The sequence below is a fragment of the Scatophagus argus genome, chromosome 14 (genome assembly GCF_020382885.2).
Source record: "Scatophagus argus isolate fScaArg1 chromosome 14, fScaArg1.pri, whole genome shotgun sequence".
Lineage (NCBI taxonomy): Eukaryota > Metazoa > Chordata > Actinopteri > Scatophagidae > Scatophagus > Scatophagus argus.
In genome coordinates, this window is record NC_058506.1 from 3,402,919 (window position 1) to 3,424,288 (window position 21,370).

Sequence of the window (21,370 nt, forward strand, 5' to 3'; positions counted from 1 at the left end):
ATAATTTTGTCATCCTGACTTTCCATGCAGTTTTACTAATTTGGCTTATTCTGTACACAGGATAAAAGGTACATCTTGCTGATGATACTTCGATACTTTTCCATTAGTGGGATTTTTCTTGCAGAACTTAAACTCTTCATGGAATATTTTTGATATTGCTGTATAGTTTGCTTATGTAAAGGATGTTAATACTTCTTGCACCACTGTAAAAACAGGAACATTTTAAAGCTTGAACTAGATCAACCAAGTCGATATGCGCCACAGTTGACAGTTTTAAGTTTTTAAAATAACTGCCCTGTCTAACCAGTTATTTTTATGCTGAACAGCTTGTGCACAGCAACATGAGTTCACCACACAAAAGAACACAGCCAATGACATGATAGGCCTGTGGCTGATTGATAAAAAGGCAATGGAAGGCAGCCACAATTGTAGCAGACAAGCTGTCAGCTGACGGTCCAACACTGGTAACAGAGAGACGTGAAGGAACGCACAAGCAATCCTTACTTGCCAATAGAAGTTCATCTGGGGCCAACGACACACACAGTGTGAACGCTCAGGCTAACAAGCTGTCTGACAAAGTCTAACTTATTTTAGTGTGTGCAAAATTTTGGGTTAATATTTTTTTTTGATCCTATGACAACTGTTCTTCCAGACTGCACATAATAACTAGCTTCAGTCAGTACAGACTAACCATACGTTCATTTTATGAGCCAGGTCTCATCTTGTAGGTGGACAGACATTTTGTTTTACCAAAAGGTCACAGCACAGCATTAAAATGTCCAAACTACACTCATGCACACATGCACCATATACCTGACTGTCAGTGTACAGTTAAGATTTAACTTTAATTCCCAAAGAAGAAAAAAAATCATCATATATCAAGTTTTTACTGTAATACCGTATGACATGTTCAAGATCAGGACTTCTAAGAGTTTAAGGATGTCATTTTATAAATCTTTGTCAGTCTTTACAAAGAGCTCCAGGATTCTTGAAACAGCTACTAAATGAGTTATGAGCATACTGAAGTCCAGTGTTGTGACAAAATAGTGGACAGGTCCATAGTATGTGTGCACCTAACCAAATCTGTGCAACCTAATGGAGAAATCTCTGGTTATGATCTAAATGTTGCATTCTTCCAGAGTGATTAGTTTTCACGGCTCTGGGTAAAAGCCCAAATAAAATTCAACACATTCACACAGCATATTTCTGACAAATTTTAAAACTTTCATTTTATGTCTGACTGGTAGCAAGTTTGATTAAGGCTTCTGAAACTGTTTTGTGCCTTCATCACATGGGTTGATTACAGTGATGAATATTAATAGAAATTAGTATTACTCCAGGAAATAAGTTCAGAACGGCATTTTTAAAAAATCCAATTTCAAAGCAAGTAAAACTGAGTCTGTTTTGTATTTGTTCTTTTGGCCACACACTGTACGTTTTGGTGTTTCCAAGTGTTATTCTAATAAGCAGCATGTGTGAGATTTAAGATGACAAATCTGAGGTACAGTATGTCATGTCAGTGTGTCTTCAGGCAGGGCACCGAACCTCTACTTACCTCACTTACTGCCTCAGAGGGGGAAGGTTTCACGTCATTCTTAGAAATGTCAATATGTGCAAGCAGAGGAAAAATCAACATCAGGCAAAAGATTTGTTTATCTGGCCTAAAAGGGCCATAAATAAAATTTTATTCTCTCAATTTATTAACAAGCCACAGGAAGTCCATGGCTGTCTACCACAGCACTTAAAACATCTCATTCTGGCGCAGTCAACAAAGACATGAGACCCATTTGAGATACTCTGAGCCGCTGATAAATCTGAAGGCTCTCTTCTTTACTTCCTTAGAAAAATAAAACAAAACATGGTAATACTGTACCAAACTGGAGGCAGAGCAGCAGGGTAATCCTTTTCACGCAGAGAGGGGTGCTTTAGAAAGGGATGTGAGCATGGTCGGGGAAGCTTGAATCAAACAGCAACAACAACAACAATAATAAACTATGAAAAAAAACCCCAAACTCTTTTTTTTTTGTTTGTTTGTTTTTTTTTTTTGCAAAGCTGAAGCAGAATGTGCTTGGCTTTTAACCACTGCAGGATTGCCACTGTTTTTCCATCAACTTCTCCGCTCTCATTTCTTTATTCCCTCTCGACAGTCCATCCTCTTCTCCTCCCTCTGTTGTGTTTTGTTTAAAATAAAAGTGAAATAATATTCATAATGATAAAACCTATAGCAGCAAAAGAGTAACAGAGGAATAACAGCTAGAAGCGAGTGACCCCTGGTTTTATAAGGAAGGCATGGGTTAAGAGAGGTCCATGGATTTCTGCCCAGGGCCGGGCCTGTGATAAGGGAGAGCTGTCTGGCCATCCCTTCCGAGCTCATCTCCCCTCGGTGGGCACCCGGCAGAGCGCGGCCATGATGGAGCTGAATCGTTCACACAGCTCCAGGGTGGAGTAGGTGGGCAGCTTGGGAGGGTCGTGGAAGCTTTTGATCTCCGTCGAACAGTCCAGTAACTTGGGGAGGAAGTCGGTCAGCTTTTCCTGGAGGTTGGCTGTCAGCAGCAGGAGGACACGCAGAAAAAGAGAACATGATTAACTGTAAGGTTCCTGCATCACAGCGCAGTGAAACACTGATTCCCAAACACAGAAATCACAGGGTCAATATTTTCAGTGTGATATCACATGTAGTTTGAAAGCATGCTCTGCAACAGAAACTGATTGAAAACCCTAGTGAATGAGGGTCTGGGTGATAAGCTCAGCTTTTCCTGAACAAAAGCCAGCAACTGGGAGAAGAGCTTGTCTCTGGACTGTGTGGAACATGTTGATAAAAGAAGATAAAAGAATCCTCTTCAGTCCTATTTTTCTATCAAGGAATTGTTTTTCGGAGAATTCTCTGATGATTTCTAAGAGTCATCTCACAGGTAAACTTTAAAATGATTCATTATGATTCATTAAACAACTTCATCGTCTGTTAATTTGCTGAATATTTTCTTGATTATTTTCTTGGCTGTAAGACCAACCAACAATCTAAAACCCAAAGCTATTCGGTTTACAGTGATAGAAAACAGAAAAGCACTGAAAATCCTCTCAAACCACAAATCAACTCATCAAAATGGCTACAGATTCATTTTTTGTCAACCAACCAAATCTTTTCAGTTCTGCATATTTTTATGGTTTTGGATCAATTTGTACCATCTCGAAAGAGGACCGATACATATGCTGATGTGGTGATACACTGACAGTGAGCCAAAGGGGCCAACTCAACATCAAGTCAAACATGATGATTGATATCTATAATGTGCAATATGTAACACTGTTATATAAACATAAGGAACATAACAAGAAACAAATGTTTAGAACAAGGCTGCAAGTGACTATTATCTTCATCATCAATTTATCTGTCAATTGTTAATTTCTCATTAAATTCTCACATTTGCTGGAACCTATGAATATTTGGCATTTTTGCTTAAAAAATAAAATGGAACTATAACAAATCAATTAAAATCAGTTAAAATAGTTACAGATTCATTTAGAGTTTATGAACCGATAATTGATTCATCAATTATCACATCACAACACATTACAGCAGTGAAGCTCTGAAATCATTTTTAGAACTTGTCTCCAACACTTCACACAGATTTCCCAGGACAAGAGGAAAAAGCTTTCTAATGAACTGAGCACTGGCCTGAATACGCTGATCTTTGGCAGGGGTGTGGGGAATGTACTAGTAACCTAAGATTTCAACTCTCCAGAAATATCTAATAGGTCGAGTGTGTTCCCTCTCTCCCAGGGACTCACATTCCATCTCTTGGCCCAGGTAGGAGCACCAGCGGTTCCTCATGTCCTCCACTGCCAGCAGGTCCCTCTCTGTGTCGTGGACCAGCAGCAGAGGGATGCAGGGCACCACCAGATCATTCATGATGCCAAGGCCCGTGGTCACCTCCGGTTCCTCTCCCGACTCGAACATGGCAGCCGCTTGCTCATTTAATTTCTATGGTGGGGATTGAGATAAAGGGAGACACTGATTAATCTTAAATAAATGAGATGTTATGTGTTACTAAACGGATCATCATTAACCAACATTCATGCATTGTATTCTTCATTGTTCTTTTTACGTACATCTTACTGTCATTGTGCTTTAAGTTCTGGAAGTACAGTTCTCAAATTTAGGGTTTATCAGAATCAGAAACAGAAAGCCTTTAGTGTCATTATATACCTGGGTATACAACGAACAATTTGCCTTGCAAATTAAGCACAACGTTGAACTGCTAAAAAATAGTAAAAATAACAAACACCAGCTCGGAGAGCTACGAGCTGCTGCACTCCTGCGCGCCGCCATCTTGAAAATGATGTGGATGTAAATAGGAGGTACAATGTTGCCATGGAGTCAATTAATTAGCTGTGGGCTACAACTTAAGAATATTTTTTTAAATCCATATTTGTTTTAGCAAAATGAAAAAATGATTAGCTTTTCTGTTTCCTCCATATCCATGGATGTGCAGACAATTACTACTGGATTAAACTTTAACATATGACGATTCTCATGTAAGTTGCACACTTTTGAAGACCTTTTCCTGTATGATCTGTGCAGATTGGTGCATAGGTATTCACAGAGATGGTGATATCTTTAGAAAGTCACACTCTGACACGGACAATGACTTTTGATGTCAACTGCAGCAAACAGATGGTAAGAGTCTTAGAGCTTAAATGCCTCCATGAACATTGTGTCACCGTGTCAATTAGTAATTTCCAGTTGTTTTTACAACAGCAGCATGAACTTGTCTGTTTCATCTCATATGGCGTCTCTGCCTCGTGTCATTCCCCCGTCACCTCTCCCCTGGGGAGGCACCTCATAGTTTGAAAAGCTCTGCTCCACATTCAAGCAGACAATCCAAGTGGACAAGATTCAAGCCAAGTAAATGAAGATTATTCATTCTTTAAGTGGAAACAGACAACCCCCCCCACCCCCCCACCACCACCACCACCCCTAGCATTTCCAAGTGGTATGATTGTTGGCATAAAGACAACCAGATCACTTTCCGTCAGCGTAGCGGCTACCAACAACACAGGGCAAAAGTGTGAGTAAATTCATTCTGCAGTCTGCAATGGAGACATGGAAGCAGAGAGAAACTCTGGATCACCAGTGAACCTTCATTTTACCTCCCGGCGGCAAACAGAGCCGCATTAGGTACGTTAAGTCAAAAACTGGTCTATGGCCAGTTTATTTTTTTGTAAATAAATGTCAAAGAACACACTCTAAATAATATAATTTTTTGAAGTCATTCATTTCACTGAAGTTTTTCCATTTGTTCTAATAGATAAGTACTTGACAACTTAAGTACTAACATTAATCCCACATAATATCCTGCAGCCCCTGGAACTGAAGTGGGCCCTGACGTTCTTGCGTGCATGTGGGTACAAGCTTTTCTTCCCTTTCTTGGCCAAAACCACCTTGCTGTCACAGACAAACTCCCTGACCTCCTCTCTGAGGAAACTTTTGCAAGCCAGTTTGGAATCGGGGACTGCGAGGCTGGATGTGCAAAAGATCCAAGTACATTAACTGTGTCAATGTTAGCAGTGTTTTCAATTAAAACAAGAGCTGAAGGTAAACAGCTGAGCGGACACAGCCAAAAGTTCTGGCCAGAGATCCAAGATGACCGATCAGGGTTTTCAGAGCTGAACTTTGAGGTTAGCTGAGGACACACTTGTATCTCATGGTAATGTGTTTACACTTGCTGGCCCTCCTGCTTCCTATTCCCACTCCTATGATTACATTATGAGCACAATGCTGGTGTAAGGTTACTGAGTGCAGCAGCAAGAGGCCCGCTAAAGACCAGTATGAGGCTGATCAGACCAAAATACCCTCAGATCTAACCAATAATACCAGAGCACAGCCTGGAGCTTGGTGGGGCTGAAATGAAAAGGGGCTCACATCACAACGTTGAAAGGATTTTCATCTGTCACTATCAGATGAAAAACCTTCAGTGGAATCTTTTGTGGGCTGCAAGCAAGCCAAAGCAATATCTCAGCAAAAGCAATTTGATTATAGTACCACAGCTCAGTATTGAAGGGGAAATGTCTGGCCATGTTAGTTTTGCTGAGTCATTTTAAAAGAGGAAGTTTGATACAGAGGAAAGGGAGTGACAAAGAGGAGACGAAGATCACAGGGAAAGAACTGCGGGACACAAAGCGGTCAGTTCCGAAACACACCCTACACAGAGCTAACTCCCACTTTGTAAACACTTTGTTTAACTGACGAAAAATGGCAGAAAGAAATAAACATTTCCACGAACTTCAACAGAGAATCGACAAGTTGTTTGAAATAAATCACATTAGTAACTGCTTGTATTGCCTCACCAGCAAACACTCTCGACGGTAATAGCCAAGAAGCTCCTCATCATGCCCTCTGTACAGCCCTTTTGACAATAGCTCCTTGTTGTACTGGTATGAGTAAATCAGATACATGAGAGCGGCCATGTAACTGGAAAGAGAGAGATACACATGATACAAACAGTGTCACAGCAGCAATGAGAACTTACAGAGTTTGGAGAAAAAATAAACCTGATGAACTCACTGCACAAATATAAAGCAAGATGTTGCACAGATTGGAAGTTGCTGCCCTCTGCAGGTCATATTTAAACATTTACGAGCAGTTTAAGATGGGAAAACAATCATAAATAAAGTGCAACATTAAACTCACATGACCTAAATCTCAAACAAGTTAGTTGGAGACAGACTCAGTTTTTCCAGCATTAGATATTAATAGGAGCAGTGGAAAGGTGTCACCATACTTTGCCTTCTGAAAGAGCTCCAAGCCAGTCACCATGAAGATGGTTGTCTCACGGAAATTCCGGTAGGCCTGATGCCACATCTGATTAAGAGAAACAGGAGTTAAAGAGGAGCACAGCAATTCAAGTATATATATAAAAAAATCAAATTAAATGACACTGACTGGCAAATATTGGAAATTTTAGGAATATGTTTAATACAGCATGAAAGGCAGCAGAAAAGGACTCAAATCTAGTATTCATGCATTCATGGATGTATTACAAGAGACGCTCAGCCTTCCTTCTACTTTTTCCCAGTGGCCACTCATGGTATTGCATTAAAAAAATCCCCTATAGTGCAAAAAGCATTTACTTTTAAACTACAACTGTAAAAGAGACATATGTAAATGTGTTGAAAGCTATCAACATTTTCAGCTGTTACTCTCTGTATTGTACATTTTTCAGCTATGTGGGTTTAACCTTTTCCAGAGCACAGAAAAGTCATTTTTATCTGAGAGCCGACACAACTGTGTACTAGAGGTATGATGGGATCAAGACTACTGCACATATTCAGTGGATCGCACAAATCTAAAAGTAACCCAGAAGCTTGAAATTTTGTTGGTGTATGCACCAAGCAAACAGTTCTCAATGGAGTCAATATACGCCATGGTTGGGTACGATATCCAGCTTTTCATACCACAATATGCCAGTGCAACCCTAGATACATTTATGACTATTTTGATAAATAAACCCAGAACATATTGCTACTGACCTCATATTCATCCATGTTAACCTCCTCGGGCTTAATTAGGTCCAGTTTGGCACGTGCCACATTCATAATGCTTTTACATCTGTGGGGGAGACAGGAAGATGAACCGGTGTTAGCGATGAGATGGTGAGTCATTGTGAGGGTGCTCCAGGAGATGAAAGGGTCCACCCTGCCCCTAGGCCTTAACATGGCCTAATGAATCACTCTTCAGGGCTGAGAGGAGAAGTGAAACACTCCTCCGGAGGCTCCTATTGAGGCCACATGCACGCATAAATCTAATTATCTTGCTCAAAATAGAGGAGAGGGGAGAAATCAATTTTTCACTCATGAATATGGATTGAGGCCAACAAGCATAGTCGAAAAGTTTTAAGAGATAGTAAGATGCCTTACATAACCTAATGACAGAAGCATCACCGTGTTGCTAGGGAGGGGATCCTGACATCGCCAGCAGTATTAAAAAAAATCACTATTGGACATTTGTCTCTTAAGGTTTGAGTTTGATAGAGACAGAAAGAATACCATCAGATCTGCAGCAGAAAAGCACGGTCAAGATGAGACACTGTCAGTGTGTGCTGACAGTAAACCATGTCCTGTATATCTCAATCGAGGTCTCTGCTACCCTCTGCTGGTCATTTTGAAAATTTGATAGGATGTAAATGATCTAACTTAATTCTGTTAAAAGAGCAAGTTTATGATGACCAAAAAAGTGCACTTTTATTAGCAGATTTTAAAAAAACAAAACAAAACAAAAAACAAGTTGTGGACAGTGTCCAGTCAAACCTACCTCTCATCGAAGGCCAGGTTCCTGTCAGCAAACTGTGTGAGTAGAGTTCTCTCCAGGATCTTCCGTGGCGCCTGGTTTTGGATGAAGTAGACAATGATGTGCTGTAGTCGGTAATCATTCTCAGGAGGTGTGTCCTCTTGGGCAAATCTCAGAAGACGAGCATACTCCAACTTAATGGCCTGGTCAGAGAGGGAGAAAGACACACAGAAATAAAGTCATTATTAACCGCAGTGACCACATTGCGGTTGTAGGCCTCAGCACACCAGTCATGTTGCAACTCACATCCATGAATGCCCAGGCTCGTAAAATATATGTTGTGAAGACTTTGAAGGAATTTAATAAAAGGTAATAAATGTAGTTCTTGGCAAAATTGAGGTTATCACTATGCTGACATGTATGAAGGTATGAATCAACACAGTTTCAAAGTGGACACTCGAGATTAGTGTCACCAACTCAGCATCTGACCAAATGCGAAATCTGGTCACAATCTCCTCTTCTGTTCCTGAGTTATGGTGTTGGATAGAGAACATTATGATGTCACACTGAAGCTGAACTTTGACCGTTTCGACATAAAACGCTATCAACTCACCATTTTGTTCTATCAGACATTATTCGTGGATGAATTTGAGTGTTGGTCAAAAATCCTGTTTGACCTGCAAAATCTAATCAGTTTAACTCTGAGTCCATGTGGCCTTTTGCGCCAGATGTAATGAAAATCCCTGAGGGTGTTTCTGAGAGGGTGTTTTCCTTCAGAAGAAGGGATGGATGGATGGACAACCAATAAAATATAATGTCCCTGGCGCAAAGGCATATAAAATCTTCATAAGGTTGAGGTGGTCTCAACATAGATATTGCTACTTATTCAGGCACCTTTTAGTTGAGAACTTACACGGAGAAGCGGCACATACAACTGTCCCATTTATCTTATCCCTATTTATTTATTTAGGGTCCTTTTTTGATTACTGAGATTCAAGTGACGAGTGCTCAATTTAATGTGCGAACACAGATAACTTTCCCCTAAAACACAACTCAACATGTGACTGTTTTGCTCTGTCCAACTGCACTGTAAGAAAGTACACAGGAGAAGACCAAGAAATGGATACACAAAAAAAAGAAAAGGTGAATGGAGAATGAGTGAGTGAGTGTGGAATGAGAAAAAGGTAGAGGAGTGATATCGTGTACCTTAAAAAAGGCTGCCTCAGGCCCATTCTTTTCATATATGCTGCTGGATTTGCCAATGGCCATAATTATACCCTGCATGTTGGGGGTCATCATTGCCTGCCCAGGAAGCAGGAACCATATTAAACACAACATTTGGTCCTTGTGACGAACCAAGCAAAGTTGACCACTATGTTATGTGCTCTGAGGCACTACAATAAAGCACACCGCAGTCAGGGCATGCTAGACATCACTCAGCAGTCCATGCATTGGTTAAGAGTGCTGTTACTGTGAGGGACACAGCCAGTCAGTTTCATGGCACAATGTGCAATCCTCACAAAGACACTGTGTGAAAACCAAGGCGGTTATGTGACAGCTGTGTGTGACAGATAGCCAACAGTGCAGGAGACAGGCTGGAACACTAACAACAGCAGAGATTCTACAATCACAACATACTGACCTACAACTACAGCAGTTATCAAGCCAACCCAAAAGAGAAAAAAACTATGATTGCATGAACTACATGAAACAGACATCCCCTCGAGATGCATTCAGTTTTCTAAGCAGGCGAAAGTTAGCTATCAAGAGCTTATTCAAGTCACAACATGAGCCTATGTTCTTGTCTATTCTCAGTGAAGAGTGACTTGTGTAAAAAAGCAGACTTAAGCTTAAGGTCAACCTGCCTTTGTGCCAAGATGCAGACTGGCTCAAGAAGAGACTTTTCACACAAGAGTAACAAAGGAAGGCCAACAAAGAGGTCGGTCTCATAACACAGAGTATTCAGCCTCAAGCCAATCCTGAAATCAGTTGGCATAAAGTGCCAGGTTTTCTCAGGTGTGAAAAACCTTGTGAGCCATGTGAATGGGCAATGATACTCTCAGTCCATGTATCAAACAGGCACAGACTTCGGAAGGTTTGTCTGGGCGAGAGCTACCTCATCATCATACCCCCCCTCTTCTGACTCAATGACAAAGGTCCCCACATTAGGAATGGCCACCTCTACCATGCGCTGGCCAGGGGACTCATCCTCTGTGACCAGGTCAGGAGGAGGGGTGGAAGGGGTGCTCACCTGGACCTCAGGCTGAGGGGAGGTGAGAGGAGAAAGAGACTGTCGAGAGAATGGTACAGATGAAACAGGAAGGACAGAGTGCTGACGAAGAGGCAAGGAACAAATGTAGAGGAAAAATATATAAATATTATACAGTAAAATATTGACAAAAAGTCCTCATTTTAGATCTGAACACTACAAGATCTGATGCAGTTTTTAGCAAAAGACTGACATATTCTTAGCTGACCCTGCCTCAGAACTGGACTTGACAGATCAAATAACGTAATCGCTGTTCTGACTCACTGGGAAACAATGTGGACATGCTGTTGGAAACCCTATACATTTTTTTTTGTTGCTGTAATTGCTCTACACTATGTGTTCAAAGCTTGTTTCCCAATGCGATTCAAATAACGAGGGACAAAATCCACAATTCCCATTCTGTGTACAAATGCATTCTTAAGTTTAGCTAAAGGTAATGTTAGTGTTACAATTCCTCACGGCAGCTCATCAAGGATACTCTGTACTGTTTTGAATAGTTTCGAACCCATCCTTTAGACCCGCACTAAATGGATGTTTAGTTACCGGTGGGCAGTGGAAACAAGATGAACACAGAAAAAAAATGCATTATTTCTTGCCTTCTGAGTTGGTGAGCTTGTTAGCAAAAAGTTGCTTATTTATATATTTATCCAGCAGTTACAGAGCAGCATTATAACTTATTTTAAGTTCTCTTCCAGCTCCTGTTTGGTCTCCAACAACTCCTCATAAAAATTTCTGGTTGTAAGCGGTGAAACCAAAACAATGAAGGTGCAAGTCAGAAATGAGGATGTGTGTGATTTATAGACCACCAGCGTTAGTTGGTTAAAATTATTGTTTTATTTTCTTTTTTTTGTTGCTGCTGTTATTTCACTCCTAAGCAGTAATACAGCGAGCATGTCAGTTATTAGTCTGTCTATGCAGCCTCTCAGTGGTTTTAAATGTCAATTTAGTCGCGACAGGGCAAAATTAAATTACACACTGATGTAATTTGCCATGAAATATCATGTCTTCATACTCAAATGTGTTGAACATGCCTGTTAACTGTTCTAAGGTGTTACTGAGGAATGTGATTAATGATTTGAAATGGCTCTTATAATGGATACAGTACAATATAAATGATAATAATTTCTGACAATGTTTAAACTGTGCTCATTTCGACTTTTCACAGTCTTTTCTTATTTTGAGACCAGTCGACTAGACTAACTTTAAACCAAGTTTAATTTTCCCTGATGTTTAAAGCCCATTGAAACAGGGAAAGGAAGTTAATCTTCAGAACCATCCCCAGTCAGAAAACCAAAACAATGAGCTAAATGACCCTGTTTAGCTCCATTAAGAGTGAGATGGCAGAATACACATGATGGTGACAATGATTTGGTGCGAGTGCAGCGTACAGTGTCTTTGCATGTTTTACATACAGCATTTAACAATGCTTCAGGGCTTCTCTCCTCCTGCTCAGCAGCAGCCCTGGAGATGGCCCGCTCGGTGTCCTCCTGCAGGTGCTTGGAGTCATTCGTGGGTGATGGCTGTTCCATGTACTCAGGGTCTTGCTGGGGTACTGCAGGAGGGCAACAACACCATCAGAGACATGCGTAAATGCACTGTTTTTTGTTATGCTTTCACACAAACATTTTCAAATGATTTACTACTAGCTCTTCATCCTCGTAAATGCCAACAAACGTGCACCGGCTGCAAAATTATCAGGGTAAGTGTGAGCAAGACTGCAGGAATGATCCATAGAATTTTCTACTGCTTGTGCCTAAATTAAAATGCAGTTAAGATAATAGCAGTAATCTCCAGTAAACTATAAAATAATTCATAACAATCCAATAACAAATACCTGTCACTGCTTAATTTAGCCAGTCATCATACTGTGTGTTCACCATAATGAACTGAAGAGCTGCTGGCTAAATTATGCACTCCTTACCTCACTTTTTAGTCATGCTCTTTCCTGTGATATACTGTACATTTTTATACAGTATTACAGTATTATATATTATATCATGTCAAAGGGAGTTTGAGTTGGAAGGTTGCATGCCAATATTTCAAGGTCATTTCTTCATCCTTTTCCTTAACTCTCTAGGGAACAAGACTTTTTTTCTGTATTTATCTTCCTACCAAGTATTGATTCTCAATTAAGGATTCTACTCAGTATTCGGAGTGCCACGACCCTGACCTGTGTTGTCTGGAGGGCTGGACTCAATACTCATGGGCTGAGGGGAGGAGGAAGAAGTGGAGGTGCTGGATGCTGCCGAGGCAGCTGCGGCTGCTGTGGCCAGAGCCAGCTTCTCCTGCTGGGCCTTGCGGGCCTGCAGGGCATCCCACTCCTCAATCTCCTTGTCAAACAGCTCATTGTCCTCCTTCACATACTGCTTCAGGTCTGGAGGCAGTTTGTCCATGCCACTGAGGAGCTGCCCCGTCTCCTTATCAAACTCCTCTGCACAGACAACAGAAAGAGATGATGAATATAACCTGGTCAACTAAAAAAATGTCAGTCAAATAAAATCGCTTAATATCTGAATAATATATTTGTTACCTCCACGTTTGAAGGAATGAGATTATGCAATAACTAACAAGAGAGTGAAACAGAACTTCTGGAATAAGCAGTATAAATCAGAAATTGAAAGGTTGATCAAAAAATGTTTTTCCTATGACTGAAGCAGTAGCTATTTCTTGGCCCAAGAAAAATGGCCGAAAAACAGAGGTAAAAAAAGAAAAAATGTACACAGCTCCTACAGACTAAACCTTGGTCCATGCGTACCTTCTATGAGAAAGGGCTTCTTGTCGTTGATATACATGAGACAGTAGGCACTGGCGTTACGGTAGCCTCCGAATGAGTCCCTGACCAGCTCCTCCCAGGAGGACTTGGTGACAGAGATGTCGTTGTACTTCATCCAGCAACGCTGATGTGGGTCATAGATGTAAGCCCAGTAATGGCCTGCATTCGCCTGGCCTTCATGGACCAGCACTGCATGAAGTCGGTACGGGACCTGGAATAACACAAGAGATTTACAACACAGATTAACAAAAGGAGCAGCTGATGTGGCTTTTTGTATAGGAAATATGACCGGTTACAGAAAGGAGTTGCTCACCTGCATCATAGATTTGTCAGAGTACATTAACTCAATGGTTCTGTGGATTCTGGCTATACTGCCCTGTAGATCTGGTGGGAAGAATGTCATGTCCATTATTAAGCGCCAATCTAATGCTTATTTTTGCATATCACAATCCTTCATTCTAAAGGATCTATGATAGGAAAACACATAGACCTACCACGGGTGTCATTTTCCACTTCACTCCTCCAGCGATGCAAGCAGCCCTCAAGCACCCTCAACTCTTCCTCAGTGATGTGCCGTGGGGCTGGGTGCATGGGGAGGTCGGGGGGTAGCCGGGACTGGGTAAAGGGCTTATGAATAGGTATTCTCTGCTGCTGGGATGCAGTGGGAGCTGTGGTGGGACCTGAAGCAGGGCCTGAGCTCTCTAGGGGAGGCAAGCATTCCTGCTCGGCTGTGCTGCAGCGTGAGAGACACAGTATGTAAAATAAACAAACATATATAAAACCGTCTGATCCAGTCAATGCCAAGATTTTTACAGCTTAAAATAATTACAAACTAAATCTTTGGTGGTTATAACAGAAATCCCCTCAAGAAGTGCTCAATGGGTTTAAATTGCTTGCTGTAGAATTGTTATTTAATAAAGTGGAATCATATCATGTTCTCAGTGACAATGTTAGCATGCTAATGTGAAACTTCTGCAAAGTTAACTATTAAACACAGATAGTACAGTTGGGATTATTGTTAAGTTTAGAGTTATTTATTCAAAAACCAATCAGAATTAAAAAAATTTTAATTTTAAATTGATGGTCAGGAAATTGTCAAAGTGAGAAGGGCATGAATATCTGTACAGATTTTCATCCAGCAATCCATCCAGTAGTTATAGTAGATATTTCATTAAAAGACAAAAATGTCAACCTGCAGCCACACAATTACACTGTACACTACCTGCTCATCACTAAACAAACAGCCGACAGACACAGTTAGTAACTAGCTGATAAACACAGCAGAGAATTTAGCAGCTAAAGAGCCAGAGAATTCCACAGAACTTGTGTTTACTAGGTGGCCAAACGCCAATGAATACTAATGTTGCTCTGTAACGACTAGATGAACAAGTTTGCAATATGAACTTAAGAGGTCATTTCAGATATAAAATAAGATTAAGAGGGTTTTAGAATTACGCAGATATTCATGGATTGGGCCCATTATTTCCCGTCTGCACCCTTCCTTTATTAATTTCCACCATCCTCACCTGCTTCCTGCTCCTGAAACTAACAGGGCTGATGATGGAAAAGAGGAAAAGCAGGGACCACAAACAGCAGGCTGTATGTTATGAAACTTGCCTTGGTGCAGGCAGTTGTTGTCCTGTTGTGCCACCAGGGGGTGCTGATGAGTCAATGTCTTCAACTGGGGAGGTGCACACTGGTTTACTAGAGGCAAACTCCATGGCATACTGGAGGACATCTGCTAGAGGAAACCTCTTTGGGCCCGAGCCGTAACTGAGATACCTGAGAAAGAACAGAGAGAGTGTGAGAGTGTCAAAGAGATGCAGGGAAGTCGAGAAAGAGAGGAGTAAGAATAGAGAGCATAATGACAGGCAAAGAGAGGACACAGTCAGTGAGAAATGAACTCTCCATGGCAGTCTTGACAGCTTTGTTGACCTTGGCTAAATAAACAGTTGTAGCTGGACAAGCAGTACCTCTCAAGTCGCTGTTGAAGCAGTGTCAGATGCTCTTTCAGCCTTCTGATCTCCTCCCTCTTGATCCTGGTTATTTCCCTGTTCCTGTCCATGTACCTGACAACACAAAGATGACAGTTTCCTTCTTAAAGAGACTTGGGATTAATAGCCTATTTACTGTGGAAATAATTATTGCAGAATAAAGGCCATTTCTGACATTTCTCTTACCTGTCCATGTAAAGCATAGAGGGGAACTCAAGCTTGTTGTGGATCTTCTCAGGTCGCCCCAATGCTTGGTTAAATTCAAATCTTGACAGTTCAAAGGTCAAAACAGGAGGGAGTTCTGTGAACCAATGCTGAAAGAAATTGAATGTTGATTTTGAGTTTAATTCTGTAACCATTTTGGAATACACCTGTCGCAGATCTCTGTAACATTTAGAGTTTTTGGCTGCTGATTTAAATTTGAGCTGGATTTAACCACGACATGGAGGCCAAACAATTGTGAAGATCAAACCTTCCATAACAGGGGCAGGTGACGATGACGTCCATTTCATTTCATCACTGAGGAGCAAAATAACTCCTTTTTTCCGTCTATTTTTGATTGCACTTGAAAAATACTTCAGGTGTGAGCTCACCACAACTCATGTCACAATAAGAACTTGGGGTTTGGTGATGTGCTGCATTTTCCATCCTCATCTGTGGCAAAGTTGCTCATTTTTAATTAGAACAATTTCAATTACTATTTTTTAAGAATAAATCGAGACTAGGATCACAAATTAAAAAAACAACTTGAATATGATAAAACAAATATCTGTAAAGCAGCAACAAAAATGCTTTCAATACTGACCATATAAACTCAGTATTATCTCCCTGGAAACAGATCTAAAATCTAACAAAATAATATGCTTGTCTGACTGTAATTTATGCCACAACAACATTTTCTAAACGACTAATGTCACTCACTGGTTTCTTCTTTTTCTCTTTTGGGGATTTACTCTTACAACCTCTGCTAACCAGTTCCCCAGGTGAAACCCTGTCTTTTACATGGTGTGTATGGAGCATCACTCACGCTTTGTCGGCAGTGCTCCCCTGTGCTGATGACAGGAGCTTGGTGCCATACTCATCTGTGCACTGGCATGGTAATTAGCTGCTCCCAGCTGCTGTGGGACGGCATAGGCAAGGCTACAGCTAACCAGAGGTCAAACCCAAAATAGCGCACGTGTCACATAAGGGCAAGGAGGTCAATCCTTTGGAGAGGATCAACCACATTAAGCCCAAATTATTTAACCCGATTGTCTTTTCTTGTGAAGGGTGCTACCGAGAGGTGGTGACTGATAATTGCTTTATGAAAGATTTAAGTGTTTGACTTCCACTGAATGGACTCAATGTACACATATATACAGAACGTATATGGCTTGTCAACTTTATATTACTTGAATAAATACCAGAGGGTGAAAGCAAAACTTTCTTCCTTTTATTTTGTATCACTTGTCAAAATTTCTGCCGTCAAACTGCTTTGGCACTGACCTCTTGTCCAGACCTGGCATAGTTCTCTGCTGAGTGCAGGGATTCGATCTCGCCTTCGATCATTGCTGCCTCAAGACATTCGTGGAGATCCTTGAAGCCATTCACCTGCAGGGGGTACTGCCCAAACATCTCAGTGTTTTCAAATTTTTTACCTGTGGAATGATATGAATACAACAGACATAAACTTGCAATTAATAATTAATGAAGTGTCAAAATTGCTAGCCCACCTGAAAGAGGGTTAAGATGAACCCAACAGCTAGTTGTGTGTCCTTACACATCATACCACAAACATAGGCCAAAGGTATGCCAGGCACGACAGATGAGTAGGAAAAGCAAAGAGCGTAAAAGGAAAAGCAATAAAGAGCCATTTCACACTCATTTGCATTTAAGCTGATTTCACTTGTTCAGCAGTCACTCAGTCATCATTAAACAGCTGCACAGACTTTACCACATCAACCACTGATGAGAAGCCACACAAGGGGGGGAGGGGGGCAGCAGCAAGAGAGAGAGAGAAAGAAAAAGAAAAGGAAATAGAGAGGAGTTGCTAGAGGACATGCAGATGAGGCATTAAGGTCATTTTATGAGCAGCAGAGTCCACTGGCCCAGCTTTTGGTGGCTCTGGGCCAGTATTGTCATGCATAATAAGCACAATGTCAATCAGGCATCAAGGTCTTCCACAATCAATGCAACCACTTCTGTCTTTTACATGGACCACATCTCATTAAGACAAGGTCATTTTTCATTACTAGGGGCAAAGACTTGCTTGCTTTCTGGCTGCAGCAATGAGACCATGCTAATGTGTTATCTCTCTGTGATTGTGTAGCTACCCCTCACTTTTTCTCTTTGGTAGTTTTAATTTAACGCCTCAACTCCTCAGCTCACCTTCCAGGACACCCACTGCAAGGAAGCGACCATAGAAAAGCTCCACCATAGGGTTCTTTGGCTTCTCACCCTCCCTGAAATGAAAAAAAAAAAGCTGTTTACATGATGCATCTCCGAGTCAGTTCCATGTAAACTTCTTCTTATTATTATTTGCTGCCCAATAACATCAACTACTGTGTGTATACTGCATGTCCATTCTTTCAACAGTGACCTCTGGATATAAAGAGTTGCGCTTACCTGTCTTCTTCAGCCTTCATCTGAAAGGCGTCCTCCAGCCAGTCCAGTAGCTTGTGGGTGAACTCACTTACATCCTGCTGTTGAACAAAGCACATATAAAATGATCAATTACAGAACTGCTTTGAGACATGGAACTAACTGTACCTACGAGAAAGAAGGACTTTCTTGTTCGCAGGTACAGTTAAGTCATGTAGTCAGTCACTCAAATCAATGCTGTATCTGTCATATGCTGATAAAGACTGAGCTTTGGATGAAAGATGACAGATCAGTGCTGGCTGAACTTCAAAGTGAACCTGCACACCACGAGACATCAATGCCAGCCGATAATTCAGGTCAATACCAATCCATCCTGACTAATACACAGAGTACAGACATGACTGATGAGCACAGAGGCCAGAAGGCTAACCTCAGTTAACCTCCACAGAGACACTGGCTTAGTGTGGAGAAGAATAGAACGGTTTTGTACATTCGCCATGTCATTAGTAGACATATGCACAAAACCTAGTCAATATTACTTTTTGCAAAGTTCAGGGGGGATGATGTGGGTTTGAGGATAAATAGTTATAGATAAAGGAGGTTAAGTGTCTCAGATTCAGTAGAGCTGAGTCAGTAGAACAACAATGAAATTAAGCAGTCAAACCATTGGTGGAAAGAACTAGGCACAAAAAGGGGATAAAGGGCATTAAATATTTCTAGTATGTGTAAGCTGCAAAAAGTGCTTATATTCTATAAAACAAAAGTAATAATATTAACACACACACATTTCTATAGGTATTACTGATATTCCTAGAGAGTGACAGTAATTGCCAAACGTAAAAAAAAAAAACAAAAAACAGAACAGCGCTATTGTACCCCTCACAGTCTTTAAACAGTATGTAACCCCTGTAATCACTAAAAAAATAACAATACAATACAGAACAACAAATATAAACAGTGGTTAATAAACATTTACATGAAAAAGGCTCACAAAATTCTATCTGCAAAATTCCAGTGTGTTTTTAAAGAGCATTGAAAACCAGCAGTGTATATGCTAATATCTCCGGGGCCACACTGTAGGACCGCCTACTCAACTGAGGTCTTCTATAAGTACACAAGCCCATTTTATTTTGGCTCAATGTAATGCTAATCACATTTGGGTTCTGTTGCCTGCCAAGATAAGCAGCAGATATTTGGAAACAAACTGATTTCTCTACTGAACCACAATATGCCCAAACACCTGCCTCCCCCCTAAATGAGCAATTTAGAAAGTTAAGTCAAGAGAAACTTAGTGAAAAGACTATGACAAATTCTAAATCATCTTGTAAATTTTGCATTAAATGCAATTCATAAAACATAATTAGTAGATTCTAATGTTGTTACTTTCTTGAGCAGCTCAGTATCTGCCAGGTCATGTTTTCCACTGCATGTTATGGATGCCATCGTAGTAAAATGTCTGACATCTCTTTGCTTTCATCAGAAGATACTAACCGTAGAAAGAATATAATTTCTCGCTTGGTTGCAATAATGAAGATATCACCTTTGAATACTGGCTTTTCTAAGTGAATGTCATTATCCTGCGGAGGTTTTTGCAGAAAGAGGCTTACCTGCTGCGACTCACTGGACTTGAAGGCATCCTTGAGTATTTCCACAGCTCGTGATGGATCCACATATTTCCTCTTGGACCCCACCATGAGGGAGAAGAGGTTCCTCAGCTCCTGCATGAAGGGCAGGTTCCTGTGCTCCTGGTCATAGTAATACAATGTACAAATTTAGTGAATCAAACTTCAGTCAAATCAGTGTTCCTCATCTCAGAGGGAAACTATATATTCTCAAATATGCGCACTATTTACTCCTGTCTGAGTAATGAAGTAACTACCGTGCTCAGGTGTTTAAAGAAATCATTAAGCCTTTAACATAAAGCAGTCACTTTTAACACTACGTATACCCATTCTTACATCTTACTCAGCAAGTCTGGAGCTCAGTGCCCCAGACAGGCTGAGAAAGTAGAAAGTATTTCATTGAATTTAATTTTTTAAACAGGAGGAGGCAGTCTTTTGAAGTCCAAAGTAAAGACCTCAGACTGAAACACGTAACTTTTAACAGCAACATACGAACCGTACCTTTTTCTTGCAGACTGCATCTTTAAGTTGTCCAATGTCACCATAGTAACAATAAGACCGTGAGATGCACAGGTAACGTGACTTAGCAGTGCACAGAATCACACTTGTTTCTCTGTGCTAGTGAGTCATAGATGCTGATATAAAGATTTGATTCTACAATCTTGCAGTCTCATACAGCTGTAAAAGGTCACTGTTTAGGACCAAGGGGACTGACATGAAGAGATGACTGCCCCAAGTTACATTTCTACAGCAGAGGCTTAAAGCAGATTAATGACAGCTTGTTGACCCTATGGTGAGGGAAAGGAAAAACAAGGATAAAAAGCATGCTGAGAACTATTCTGTCAATGCAGCGATGACTATGGCTGAACACGTGAGCATCTCAAATTCCAGGGCCGAACACTACACGCTCTCCGCATATTCATTTACAATTTACAATACAGACGTCTAACCCAACATTTCATACTTGTTGGCGCTTGTAGTAGCTTGCTAGCAATGAGATATGTGAACCAAAAGGAGCAAAATGCTAAGCTGCTGTGACCTAAGGGCAACAACACACAGCTGCTGAATGGTGGCAGCTCCAAGAGGGTCAAACCCTCACAGCTAAAGCACTGCTTGCTGCTGTGATAAGCTATAGAAGCGCTGCTATGACATAAATAGAGCTGCTGTAAGGTTGCACACACATGGGAAACTGAATTAAAAAGCATTAAAAGACTTGTTGTTGTTACTTTATTTTGAAAACCTGTGAAGAAAGGTTGTGGGTCATACCTTCTGGTTACGGGGCAGGTCATGGACTCTGGCTGGAGGTGAGTAGTTGAGCACAAGCCTCTGGAACTCCAGCAGATTGAACAGGGACTAGAGGATGAAAAGTAATAACAATGTTAGTTGTTAACATCTAATGATACAACAGCCTTGGTTCACATACAATTTTAATGTCAGACATCAGCCATGATAAGCTACACTGAAAAATACAGTGTTAATTTTCTACATTTCCTTAACATTTTTTGCTCCCTGTAGGGTTGGACAGGATGACAGTATGAACTGCCTAATGGTAGAAATGTGTCTACCAGTAGAGATCTGGCAAGCTTCCAGTTTACAGATTACGGTTTCCACCCCCAGGTGTAATTCTTTAGTGTCTGCTGTATATTTGGGGAAGGCTATGTCAAAAACCAGGTCTGCATTTTCACATGACCTCACAACCACAGCTGTCTCCATCAAGGTAATGTAATTTTGGCAGCAGGACTGCTTAACAAATGGTGGCGGTAAAGCACCTCTAATTCCTGGGATTTTTACATGGCACTGACTGAAGCCATGCTGCTATTTACTTGCACCTATTAACCTCAAAAC

General features: G+C 40.9%; 1 protein-coding gene across 3 annotated transcripts in view; it reads right to left on the minus strand.

Moving 5' to 3' along the window:
• Nucleotides 1-1,647: 1,647 nt before the first annotated feature.
• The window catches only part of usp25 (ubiquitin specific peptidase 25), a 30,683-nt gene continuing 10,960 nt past the window's right edge, over nucleotides 1,648-21,370 (minus strand). Inside the window, exons 6-26 of one of the 3 annotated variants that reach the window (XM_046410311.1) lie at nucleotides 20,792-20,878; nucleotides 19,511-19,648; nucleotides 17,928-18,004; nucleotides 17,691-17,764; nucleotides 16,809-16,960; nucleotides 15,510-15,637; nucleotides 15,303-15,398; nucleotides 14,947-15,111; nucleotides 13,824-14,062; nucleotides 13,643-13,713; nucleotides 13,312-13,540; nucleotides 12,727-12,987; nucleotides 11,969-12,108; nucleotides 10,404-10,577; nucleotides 9,494-9,589; nucleotides 8,312-8,490; nucleotides 7,531-7,609; nucleotides 6,783-6,862; nucleotides 6,349-6,472; nucleotides 3,790-3,982; nucleotides 1,648-2,543 (exon numbers count right to left, since the gene is read on the minus strand). In XM_046410311.1, the coding sequence (XP_046266267.1) occupies nucleotides 2,371-2,543; nucleotides 3,790-3,982; nucleotides 6,349-6,472; nucleotides 6,783-6,862; nucleotides 7,531-7,609; nucleotides 8,312-8,490; nucleotides 9,494-9,589; nucleotides 10,404-10,577; nucleotides 11,969-12,108; nucleotides 12,727-12,987; nucleotides 13,312-13,540; nucleotides 13,643-13,713; nucleotides 13,824-14,062; nucleotides 14,947-15,111; nucleotides 15,303-15,398; nucleotides 15,510-15,637; nucleotides 16,809-16,960; nucleotides 17,691-17,764; nucleotides 17,928-18,004; nucleotides 19,511-19,648; nucleotides 20,792-20,878 (2,955 nt within the window). In that variant the 3' untranslated portion in view covers nucleotides 1,648-2,370. The remainder of the gene's footprint in view (nucleotides 2,544-3,789; nucleotides 3,983-6,348; nucleotides 6,473-6,782; nucleotides 6,863-7,530; nucleotides 7,610-8,311; nucleotides 8,491-9,493; nucleotides 9,590-10,403; nucleotides 10,578-11,968; nucleotides 12,109-12,726; nucleotides 12,988-13,311; nucleotides 13,541-13,642; nucleotides 13,714-13,823; nucleotides 14,063-14,946; nucleotides 15,112-15,302; nucleotides 15,399-15,509; nucleotides 15,638-16,808; nucleotides 16,961-17,690; nucleotides 17,765-17,927; nucleotides 18,005-19,510; nucleotides 19,649-20,791; nucleotides 20,879-21,370) is intronic. The other 2 variants (XM_046410312.1, XM_046410313.1) reach the window with 2 other exon arrangements.